At 29.4% G+C, this 11,738-nt stretch overlaps 1 protein-coding gene across 2 annotated transcripts; it reads left to right on the top strand.

Annotated features, from left to right (window-relative positions):
* Positions 1–642: 642 nt before the first annotated feature.
* Positions 643–11,528, top strand: LOC119689372 (transcription initiation factor TFIID subunit 1-like). Of its 2 annotated transcripts, none has more exons than XM_038104195.1 (15): positions 643–726; positions 2,511–2,576; positions 3,283–4,245; positions 4,300–4,405; positions 4,479–4,748; positions 4,805–5,149; positions 6,105–6,377; positions 6,451–6,536; positions 6,601–6,712; positions 6,789–7,670; positions 9,520–9,804; positions 9,923–10,358; positions 10,775–10,923; positions 10,987–11,323; positions 11,382–11,528. In XM_038104195.1, exons 1-15 carry the CDS (start codon positions 689–691, stop codon positions 11,492–11,494), a joined length of 4,461 nt encoding a protein of 1,486 aa, XP_037960123.1. In that variant the 5' UTR covers positions 643–688; the 3' UTR covers positions 11,495–11,528. The 2 variants fall into 2 exon arrangements, with proteins under 2 accessions (XP_037960123.1, XP_037960124.1); XM_038104196.1 differs by lacking the exon at positions 643–726 and adding an exon at positions 2,130–2,227.
* The last annotated feature ends 210 nt before the right edge of the window (positions 11,529–11,738 follow it).

Below are 11,738 nucleotides of genomic sequence, written 5' to 3'. Positions count from 1 at the left end.
CCGGACTTACGGCATTTTTTTAACATATAAAAATTATAAAAATATTACACTTATTATTTTGTGTTTAAAATTTTTTATTATATTTTTAAAAAATATTTTCAATAGAATTTACGAATAATTAAATATAAGAAATAATTCCAAGTATTTAGAAAGACTCCAAACGGCCGAAAAAATTAAATTAATAAAAATAATACATAAAAAAATATATTTAAAAAATGTTTGTTGTTGTAGTTCACTACTTTTCGAAACCAAATACTATAACTAAATACTATACCATTGTTGTTAGTGCTATTGCGCACTTTTACTCTATTGTGGTTGGAGGGCTTATCCCTCCCCCAAACTAAACTTTAGCTATACTAGAAACATTATCATTTATTTATTTTCTAACTGATGACGGACCGTAGATCAGCATATCTTCCTGTGCGTCCTGAGGTGGACTTTAGGTTTGTTAGAGCGGGGTTGGGCAGCGTATCAACTTTTGTGAATAATTTTAGGGCTCTGTCCTTGATATAGTTTTTCACTGTGTAAATGCATAATCAATGTAGTACTAAAATGCAACCATGTGTTCCAAAATTATAAATGTGAACCATTGAAATAACTGACAAATATATTTGTATTCGTCATTGTCAAATAAGAATTTGACATACAAACTGAATCTGAAGCTAAATCTTGAATTTATATTAGGAATATGGATTTGGATGAAAAGCTCGAGTACGGAGAACACAGGTAAGTGAGCATTTGTTTATTATTTAATTAATATAACAATAATCATATAATTTCTTAATGTATTTTATTATTATTGTGCTTTTTTTTTTAATTTTTACATTTTAAAAAATATTCTACATTATTGCAGCAAATTTTGGTAAAAAGTGGGTTCTAATCATGACTTCTAATTATGCAATATATATTATTCATAGATGGTACTCATAAAGAAGAATATTCTTTAGAAGCATATTCTTTTTTCTTTCTTTTTGTTTTACGAGAACAGAACGAAGTCTAGCCGAATGATATCTTGTTATACTTCGGCTTGTACACTTTAAAGCAGTATATAATTTGTTTTAATTCAAAAATTTTACACAGTAATTTATTTTTTTGCTTGCGATTTACCAACAAATAAGCTATAAATAAAAAACTATGTATATGTTTTATCTGACAACTGTTACAACAAGAGGTCTTCAAATTTATATTAATTTTAATTATATTATATATATGTTATATTATATGGTATGTTATATTAGTTTAATCACATTAAGCATAAGTTTAAGTTAAGTTGAGTGGTTTTTAGATCTCAAAAAAAGAATTGAAAATGAAAAAACCAGAAAGATATATTATAAAATTAATATTGTTAAAAGAAATGTTACAATCGTTTAGAATGCATGTTATAAGACAGTATTAAAAGCAGTAATCAGATAAGGAATGATGATAAGCATTTAACAGTCAGATTATAAAGATAATTAGTTGTCTAAGGGTAACGTCAGTTATGTTCACAGTCAATCACTAATAGATAATCGTAAGTATCAATTTTTTGTCCATAATAGTTTTTGTGTGCAGATTTTCACATTTGAAGGTATTTGTTCTGGAGAGGTTTCGAGAAGTAGTGAACTTCAAAAACAAAAATTTTTTTATTTTATTATTTTAAGGAATTGAATTTTTTTTGGCTGAGAAACCATATGAGAAACTTTTGTATTTAATAAAGAGGTTGCAAAAACAGGTAAACTGAACAACAACAACAAAATTTTTTTTATATTTGAGTACTGTCTATTACCTATCATCAAATGTCATTAAATTATTTTTTATATTTAATATATTATTAGTAAATAATTTTTTGAGATTGCAAGTACCAGTGATTGAACTCGTGCCCTGCCAAATTAGTAGCTCAGAGTCAACGTTCATTAACTAACGTACTTAATTTGTATGTTCAATCTTGAAGTTTTTTGTTAATGTGCTGTAAAAATTCATTAACAAATTCACTTGCTGTGTTATATCACATAGCAATCATAAATCACTTGTAGGACAATTGAATTAATTAATTATATTTTTATATATTTTTTTATATATTTTTAATTGTTCAATTTCAATACTATATTTTATAGAGGCACTATTTAAATGTCTCTAAAAAATGCGGAATATTTACTTTGTCCCAAATTTAATTATGAATTTAAATTGAAAACAACGACAATTTCACATTTGATGTGACCATGACTGGCAGAATAACACGGCACCAAAGGTGAAGTTGAATATGAGTCCTGTGAACTATATTGAGTCGATTTGAGCTTATAAGTACATATATAGTATAGATTTTTTTTAAAAAGTTTTGAATATGTGTTAGGAAACTTGAAAGACTGATTCTATTCACAAACATGACACAAAAACTCATATATCAATTTTTTTGAAAGTTTTAAAAATTTATGTATATAAGTGAAATGGGATTGAGAGTAAATGTGATAATATTATCAAGAAATAGAATTGCTAAAACTAATTTGGATATATAAATTGCAATATTATTTCAGGAATGACAGCTTGGAAGGACCAGAAATTGTAGAAGTGGATGAAGAATTTGAGCAGAGAGTTATCGAGTAAGTAAAAACTGCTTATTAATTCTAATTAACATGAAATAAAAATATCAGAACTTAAGCCGGATTGTACCGAATGACCTAAAAGCCTTGTTTATAGAAAAATCTATAGTATCAAACAAATACGAACGCACCGACTTTGACGTTTGCAGTTTGATATGTATTTCTAACAGTTTGTAAGTTAAGTAAGTTGGGGCAATCAAGTGGCATTCTATACATTCTATACAAATTCTATACAATTCTTTGTGATGGAATTCACTTATTCAATACTCGTGTAAGAACAGTTAAAACAATTAAATTTATTTAATTCTATTTCTGTTTTATTTAATTGTAATTTTTGAGTTTTTATTCGACTTTGATTTTTTTACAAAATATAAATTACGTTCGTATCGCGTTTAACTGAAGATGTTGACTTGCAGCCACACCCAAAACGAGGTGTAAAAAAGACATACACATTATAATAAACAATGGTCAGATTAGAGTCAGAGAAGATCATAAAAGATATACTTTGATTAGAATATTTCGTATGGTAGTGTGATGATTCAGCAAAATTAGCTGCATTATATCGTTTTATATGGTATTTTGCCTTCTTGCAGAATATATACTTACAGATGGTTTATGCTGCATATCTTCTAATTGCAACTACTACTATATAGGTACCTGAAAGATACATTATGTACTCATAAATTTAAACTGAATTCCTTTTTAGGATCTCTCATGATTTGCAATATCTAAATATTGTTGATGATAGTGATTATCAACCATTATCGCTTGAACTGTTAGAAATATGTGATGAAGATGAACAAATTCAATTCCTAACTCAGGAGGAAATTCAAACACTAGTTATATCCAATATTCAAGACAATCAAACTATTGTTCAAGATTATGAAACTATATTAGAATACCAAGATGAAATCGAAAATGAAAACCAAGATAATAATCTGTGGACACGTCAAGTTGATGGTGAAATTCATACTGAAGTCCTTATTGGCAATCAAGGTGTAAATAATTATACTGAAGTCCTTGCTGCCAATCAAGGTGAAAATGATTACACTGAACTCCTTATTGGAAATCAAGATGCAAATAATTATATTAAAGTCCTTGCTGGTAATCAAGGTGAAAATGATAATGCTGAATTCCTTATTGGCAATCAGGGTGCAAATAATTATATTAAAGTCCTTGCTGGTAATCAAGGTGAAAATGATAATACTGAACTCCTTATTGGAAATCAAGGTGCTAATAATTATATTAAAGTCCTTGCTGGTAATCAAGGTGAAAATGATAATACTGAATTCCTTATTGGTAATCAAGGTGAAAATGATTACACTGAAGTCCTTATAGGAAATCAAGGTGAAAATGATTATACTGAATATCTTATTGGCAATCAAGTTGAAAATAATTGTACTGAATTGCTTATTGGCGATCAAGTTGAAAATAATTATACTGAATTCCTTATTGGCAATCAAGTTGAAAACAATTATATTACAGTCTTTATAGACAACCAAGGTGAAAACAATTATATATATCAAATTGAAGATCAAAACCAAGATCAAGTCCAACAGCTAATTCAAAAAGAAGCTACAGTTCAAGTCCTAAATCAAGATGATATTAAAAACGAAGACGTGTCAAGCGTTGATTTATTATCCCGGACTGACAACACATCACTCGCAATGTATGTATTATAGAAATATTGTTAAAAATAAAAAGTGTCACTTAAAAATTACAGAAAATGCTCCCGAGGCAAGGGAAGGCGTATACAAGAAGAAAGCAGTTTCCGTCTGGACTTGAAGCACGCACTTCCAGTTATAGAATTTCATAAAGAATTTATGCCTGTAAGTATTAAATAATTTTAAAAAATGTAGAACCTTAAAATATATTTTCTCTTATTTTTGAATTTAACTTTAGACACATCTTAGCAGAAATGTGGCTAACACATTTTACCGACCTCGCTTAGCAAAGTTCAAAGAAGGTCGCACCAAACGTCCTTTTCGCAACGCTGTTAATGTAGTTCCATCGACGTTTCAAGAATTTGTGAATCACAAGCGAATGGTACGAGCTTCTAAATATAAAAAGAAAATGCCATTTTATCCGGAAACAATAGACGATTTGAGTGCAAAAGACGGTAAAATTCTGCTGATGGAGTTCTCAGAAGAACATCCACCACTTATGAACCAAGTATTATGTTTTACAATAATATTTACTTCCATTAAAATTTTATTTTCCTTATTAAGGTTGGAATGAACTCAAAAATTATTAACTATTATAAGTGTGAGGAGGATAAGAGTGCATATAGTGACAAGTTCAGATACGGAGAATGGCATTCAGCAGTTCAAAGAACGTTTCTCGGTCAATTAAATGATGGAGAGTGTTTACAGACACTTGAAAATAAACTTTATCGTGCACCTATTTATGAGCACAAAGTTATTCCAACGGATTTTCTGGTTGTGCATAGTAAAGGCAGGTATTGGATACGTAAAATAGATGGTTTATTTACTGTGGGACAACTCTGCCCAGTGACCCTTGTACCAGAGCCTAGTTCTAGAGAAGCTTTGAGCTTCATACGAAATTTTTTGAAGGTAAAATTTTAATATAAATGTTAATAATGTTTTAATTATAATGAAGTTAGTAGCAGTTAGCAGTTTTACTCTTGCTTCTGGATGTGCCTTATTTGATTAACGCTGAAAAAATCTGAAAATCTTAATCAGTTTTACTGTGAAACCTTTTTTTTGTACATTACCAAATCTTCCTTCCTTCAATCGTCGTTTGAATTCTTTTAAAAGGAGCTTAATATTTGTTGGGATGAATATATATTAGTGAATAATTAAGATTATTTAATCTTTATTTGCAAAGTTTTCAACATTTCAGGAATTTTAAACAACTTCCCTAGATTGAAATTTGGCTGACCATACAACGCTGTTTCGAGTATTACCAAGTACTCATTATCAGTGGTCTTAAGAAATAATCGAATTTTTAATTAATTTATAGTCCGTATATAATTTGTTTGGAGTGCAAGTGCCAGGCTTAGAGACGGTACGAACCGTAAGAGTTTAAGCGAACTTACGTCAAAGCGAATTGCACAACCAACCACACTTGTGGATTTCGCTTTGGCTTAATTCCGCTTAAGTTCTTACTCTACGTACCGACTAAATGAGCCTTTAGGTTGTTTGACAGTAAACGTACCTCTGTTTTTGTTTTACATTTTCACTTTTTAATTAAAGATTTAAATTTTTTTAAAGTATTACTGCAGAACCCTGTTACTCAAATGTTTGCAGTGTTTTCCCCATTGTATTTGTGACAATACTTACTTGCTTAATATACTTAATCAACTGACTTTAAAAAATACATACCATACATATTTTAACCCCTTATAATATAATGACCCAAATTTTCAACCATAAATTATATACAGAAGTTTTTCCTAAAATTATATAGAGACATAATAATATATAAATAATAAATAATGTATAAAAAATACTATATCAATTTTTTTTAATATGTGTATTAACTGCTGTATTCAAAAACTTTTTGCAGTTACATATATATCGCTTGTTCCAGAGAAGCACTTTTAAACCACCTAGATTACGAATGGAGGATATTAAAGGTGCGTTTCCGGAACTTCCAGAAACGACTATTCGTAAACATCTAAAGCAAGTAGCTCATTTTAAACGCCATGGCAATAATATTAACTGGTGGATTATGAGAAATGATATTTGTTTTCCCACTCTACAGGAGATTTGTACCTTTATCACTCCTGAAAAATGCTGTGCACATTATAGCATGGTGTTAGGGCAGTATAGATTAAAAGTAAGTATAATGTTGATAGGGTATTGGGATTGGATTTTATGGGGTAAAGAGATTAATTTAAAATTTCTTAAAGGCAATTGGCTTCGGACAAGAACATAGTTTCAATATCGAAAACGTGTTGCAAAATGATGTAAAATCATCGCCCTGGAACACCACCAGGTATTCTTTTTAGTAAAAGTTCTTGTATTTTTATAAATAATTCTGTTCTAAAACGCACATATAGGGCATATATCAGAGCAAGAAGTAATCAATGTATTTTACACCTAACTGGTTCTGCAGATCCCACAGGTTGCGGTTTGGGATTTTCTTATGAACGAATCACACTTAAAGAATTGGTAATTTTTTTTAAACTCATGTTATTCATGTAATATAATAAAATAATTTTTTTTTTTAAAATTACATTTTGAAAAGGCTGCCATGGCAGAAAAAGAAATAAAACAAAATGCGGAATCGTGTAAATTTATGGAAGCAGATTTCCGTTGCGTTCCAGTAGAAATGTGTAGGTGTCTTCTACGTAAATTGGGTATGGATGATAAAGAAATAATGAAAATTGATCGTTGGCAATTGATCGATATTATAAGAACCCTTTTTGGGGAAAAATATAAAACAGACAGAAAGGAAGCAAATCCAACAAGAGTTGTAACTGACGAATTGAATCGAAAACTGGAGCATGAAGCACAATTCAAAGCCGATTCGCAGCGTTTATTTAATTTACAAAATCGTTTGTTGTCAAGCAAAGAAGAGATTTCTTCAGATGAAGACTGTGATGTGGAGGCTTATGATTTAAATGAACTAAAAAAAATTAGTAAAGACGTAGAATCAATGATAGCAAAAAGACAAAAACGAATGCTTGGAAGAGATAAAAAAACTACGGAAAAACCTAAAACCCCAATTAAGCAGCCTGCGAAAAGTGTAATGAAAATAGAAAGAGTTTTTCTTAAACCCGATGGTAGTGAATTTATTTCGGAAGAAATTGTTCGAGATCCCTATATCATTGATGCTTACATTAAGTTATATGCAACGCGATCAAAAGAGTTTTTAGTTAGCTATGCAAAAAATTTTGATGAAGAAGAGAAGAAACATCTTAAAAGGGAAAAGCGACTTATACAACAGCGGCTGTGGCGTATTAAAAGAAAGGAAGATCTTGTTACAAAAAATATGGATAAATTATATAACGATGGTAGTGTACCAAAACTGACTTCCTCAGAATCTGATAGTGATGATTTTGCACGGAGAACATTTAAATGTAATAATAATAGTGCTCTGAAAATACGATGTGGCGCATGTGGAGAGGTATATTTCAAAATAAAATTAAAAATCATTATTTTATATAAATAGTTTTAAATCTTAAATTAGTGCAATTTTTGGACTTCAATTATTTTATAAAAAACAAAATTTGCTCTCCCACATTTGATATGTCGCAGTTTGATAAGTTTTGGAAACGTCATTCAATCAGAATAATTAAGTCAATTAATTTAAAACATTCGTCTCATTTTGGAATATATTAGTATCATAGAACTTATAATAGATTTGCTTGGAAATCTTCATTTTTTATATGTGTTATTTTAATTTTATTAGACTGAGTATTTATTAACTTAGTAAAGTCAATCGATATGTCATTATTTGGCTTAAGAAATAGAAATGTCGTATAAAAGGAGGCGGGATCCATTTTCAAAGTTTATTGCGTCCTCTTATGGGTTTAAAGTAGGTGTCTTAGCCCTGCTGTGTCAATGAAAATAGTATAGAATCTACTGTACAGAGTTTCATTGTTTCGTCCGTAAGGGAATACATTCTCAGGAGTCGATTCCGTTTGTGTATTAGTGCAGAACATTTCAGCAGCATATATGTGGCTGAATCCTCAGTCTCTTTGCAGAATCTATAGTTTACATCCATATATATACACAGTTTTGTAAGATGGTTTTTTAATTTACAATGGCCTGATAGGATTCTAATTAATAATTTTAAGTTTTTCCTTTGATTGACCGTACTCTCCTGATATCTTTTGTTGTTATATGTACCAATAAATTAATTGTATTGGGTTAATCTTGGTATATTATTCTAGTAATCATTTTTATTTTGGTTCTCCTTTATCTTTATATGAGAAAGTAGGGAACTAAGTCCAAATCCACAGATAGGTTCCGGTCCCATCATAGATGTGGTTGTTTCGAGACATCATCAGTGTGTGTTGAGATATACGATCAAAAAAAAGTTTGTAACAAAGGTTTTTTTCTATATTTTAAAAATGGTTTATTTGAAAAGCTTAATTCATTAATCAATTTCTAATCTAACAAAAAGCTTTTAATATAATGGCTGTACGTTCAATTATGGGACATATCAATAATTTTTGAGCGTTGTTTCATCAGACTTTTTTTCTGTTTCCATCTTTCCGTCTGCTATTCGTCTTTCACTTTCTTTATTCCTTAAGCCAAGACATCACCTCATTTTTAATGCAATTTTATTTAGAAACACCTTTTATAGAACTCTGTAGTTTTCTAGTAATGAAAAATTGACACCCAAAACCACACCGCCCCCCCTCGATCATACGATTTGTTTGACAAACTTTGTCAAATCTTTGACAACGATGTCAGATTGGGAAGACATCAACTTTTTTCAGAGAGTTGCTTGGAAAATTTTGAGTGTAGAGTCTTTAGCCACAAGACGACATTTATCTTAAATTGAGATTGTCCTTCTATTAGAATGACAGAAACGGTTTTTTTGCTAACTGTCAGGCATGGCAAGACTAAGATATTGCAAAAAAAAAATAAGCTTCTTTTTCAAACAAATCTATATCCGGATGTATGATAACAGAGGGGTGGATGTATGTTACTTGTACAGAAGTGGAAGCTTTACAGTCTTAAAAACTAATCAATTACGGAACTGATGTGAACTCGAATTCTTCTAAATTAGGTTTTGTTTTTTCGGAATTTCAACTTTTATTTCGATCGTTGTTTTTTGTATATTCCTATACGTATTTCGGCAAACTCGCTTTTGTCTTGATCAGGAGAATTCTTCTACAATTCTACGTTTTCAATATTATCATCAGCAATTATCTGAGCTATAATTTAATATAATTGTTTAGTAATAGAAAAATTTTAAAATTATTTTATTTAGAGTTATTTTTGATGAAATGATTTGAATTTAGATGGGACACATGCGTACGAATAAGTTGTGCAAGTTTTATGGTTTGTCAAATTATGAGTTAATCAATAAAAAGAGTATTGAATTGGAAAAGTTTGAGCAACTACATGGACCTAATAATAAAGCCGCTTTGGATAATTGGCGGAATTATTATTATGAATGCCAACTTAAAATAAATCTTAGACGTACAGATCCTAAAATTGCCTTAAATTATTTACTAGAGGAAATTCTTAACGAATTGCGTTCATTACCAAATGTGACCCCATTTCTGTATCCCGTAAATGCCAAGGTAAATATATTTAGTATTTTCATATTAACAATAAACTTTATAATATATAAACTTTATAAAAAATAAAATTGATTCTATTTATTTATTTGTTTTTTTCTCCAATCACACGCGAATATAGGATCTGCCAACTTATTATGAGAAAATAAAAGATCCTATGGACATACATACACTCTGCCAACTAGTAAAAGATGTGAAATTTAATGATAGAGAAGAGTTTTTAAAATATATCAATAAAATATTGAACAATTCAATACTTTACAATGGTGCCGACAGTGACTATACTAAAGCGGCTGAAGAAATGATGTTCAAATGCTTTGAGTTGTTATCAAAACACGAGGAAAAGCTAATGAGTTTAGAGAAAGCAATAAATCCATTATTGGATGAAAACAACCAAAAAGCTTTGACTTATATATTTAAGAAATTACATGAGAATCTTGTTACTATGAAAGGCAGTGTGCCGTTCCAAAAACCTGTAGATAAAGTTAAGTTCAAAGATTATTACGAAATAATTAAAAACCCTATGGATCTAAGCCTCATTGAAAAAAAAATTAAATGTAAGTAAAAAAATAAATTTACTTTATTTCTAAATAAATCTTAAACAATATCTTAAACAATACAATACTCTTAACGGTGGAGTCTGAATACTGAATTTACAAAAGAGCTTCAATTGTAATTTTAGCTGTCAAAAATTTTAAACTGACATCTGAAATCAAATAAAAAAATATCGATTCCCACTACACATCATTGTAATTCGATTGTCAAATTTACCATGTGTCCAAATTTTTTAACTTCTTTCACAAAATATTTACTTTGTACATATAATATGTACGATATACATATGTATCATATATATATGATATATATGCAGAACATTACAGTATTTATTTTATTCACTTAATTATTTTAAGGCTGTGAAAGCCGATAAAAAAATATATATCTGAAAAAGGTTTAATAAATTTCTCTTTTCCAGCTCATTGTTATAAATCTCGTGCTGCTCTATTTACTGACTTAGAGTTAATGGCAAGTAATTGTGAACTGTACAATGGACCTGATGGAGTCCTTAATCAGTATATTAAAAATTTAATTTCATATGCTAAAGATCAGTTATACACAGATGAGGTAAGAGCATTATCATTCATTCTTCTAACTAAAAATGTATTCAGGTAGCATTATTTATTGCAGCGCATAAATAATACCTGTTCACAGTTGGAGCATAAACTGAGAATTGCTGAAGAGCAAAAGTTAAAAAATCATCCTCGTCCTAGCACATCGAAGGATGCTAAAGTCGACGTTAAAGGTGAAACAGAGAAAGAAAGAAAATTTAATAGCGTGGTGAAGAAAATCAAACAAAGTGCAGCTGCAATAAAATTTGTAGAGAATATTAAAAGAACTATAAAAACTGACGAAATTTGCTCAGATGAAGATATTTTTCCACATCGGGTACCTTTGAAGTCTCAAGCATTTACAAAGTCTACACCCAAACGAAAAACTGAATTCATAGACACTAATTTTATAGACAGTAATCCATTAAAATAGTATTTTTATAGTAATCATATTCTATCATGTTATATTTTTAGCAACTGATGATGAGTCTACTTATTGCCCTGTAAGCACCTCCGATTCAGAAGACGAATATTTTGAAAGAATTTCTGCAAGAAAGAAGAAGAAAAAAAAATTTCTTCGTTCTTAGATTTTCGTGTTTTATCTACTAAAATTTATTATTATGTTCGCTTTGTACGTTAATATATAATTTTTTTAATAAAGATAAATAAATAAATTTTATAATTTTATCAAATTTTATAAAATATATACATAAAGAGGGTTTTTCGAACAGTAGTGAACTACAACAACAAAAATTTATTCTTTATATTATTTCAATTAATTGAATTTTTGGTTGGCCATACAGCTGTTTCGAGTTTTGCCAAATACCCATC

This window comes from Teleopsis dalmanni, chromosome X, assembly GCF_002237135.1.
Source record: "Teleopsis dalmanni isolate 2A chromosome X, ASM223713v2, whole genome shotgun sequence".
Classification (NCBI taxonomy): domain Eukaryota; kingdom Metazoa; phylum Arthropoda; class Insecta; order Diptera; family Diopsidae; genus Teleopsis; species Teleopsis dalmanni.
Note: the sequence above shows the minus strand (reverse complement) of the source record. Positions and strands in the feature narration are given on the sequence as shown.

Excerpts from the sequence above, each read along its gene's own strand:
- LOC119689372 (XM_038104195.1), top strand. The coding sequence starts at position 689 with ATGGATTTGGATGAAAAGCTCGAGTACGGAGAACACAG. Across the intron at positions 2,577-3,282 it reads TTTGAGCAGAGAGTTATCGA|GATCTCTCATGATTTGCAAT; the intron begins GTAAGTAAAAAC and ends ATTCCTTTTTAG. Across the intron at positions 7,671-9,519 it reads GATGTGGCGCATGTGGAGAG|ATGGGACACATGCGTACGAA; the intron begins GTATATTTCAAA and ends ATTTGAATTTAG.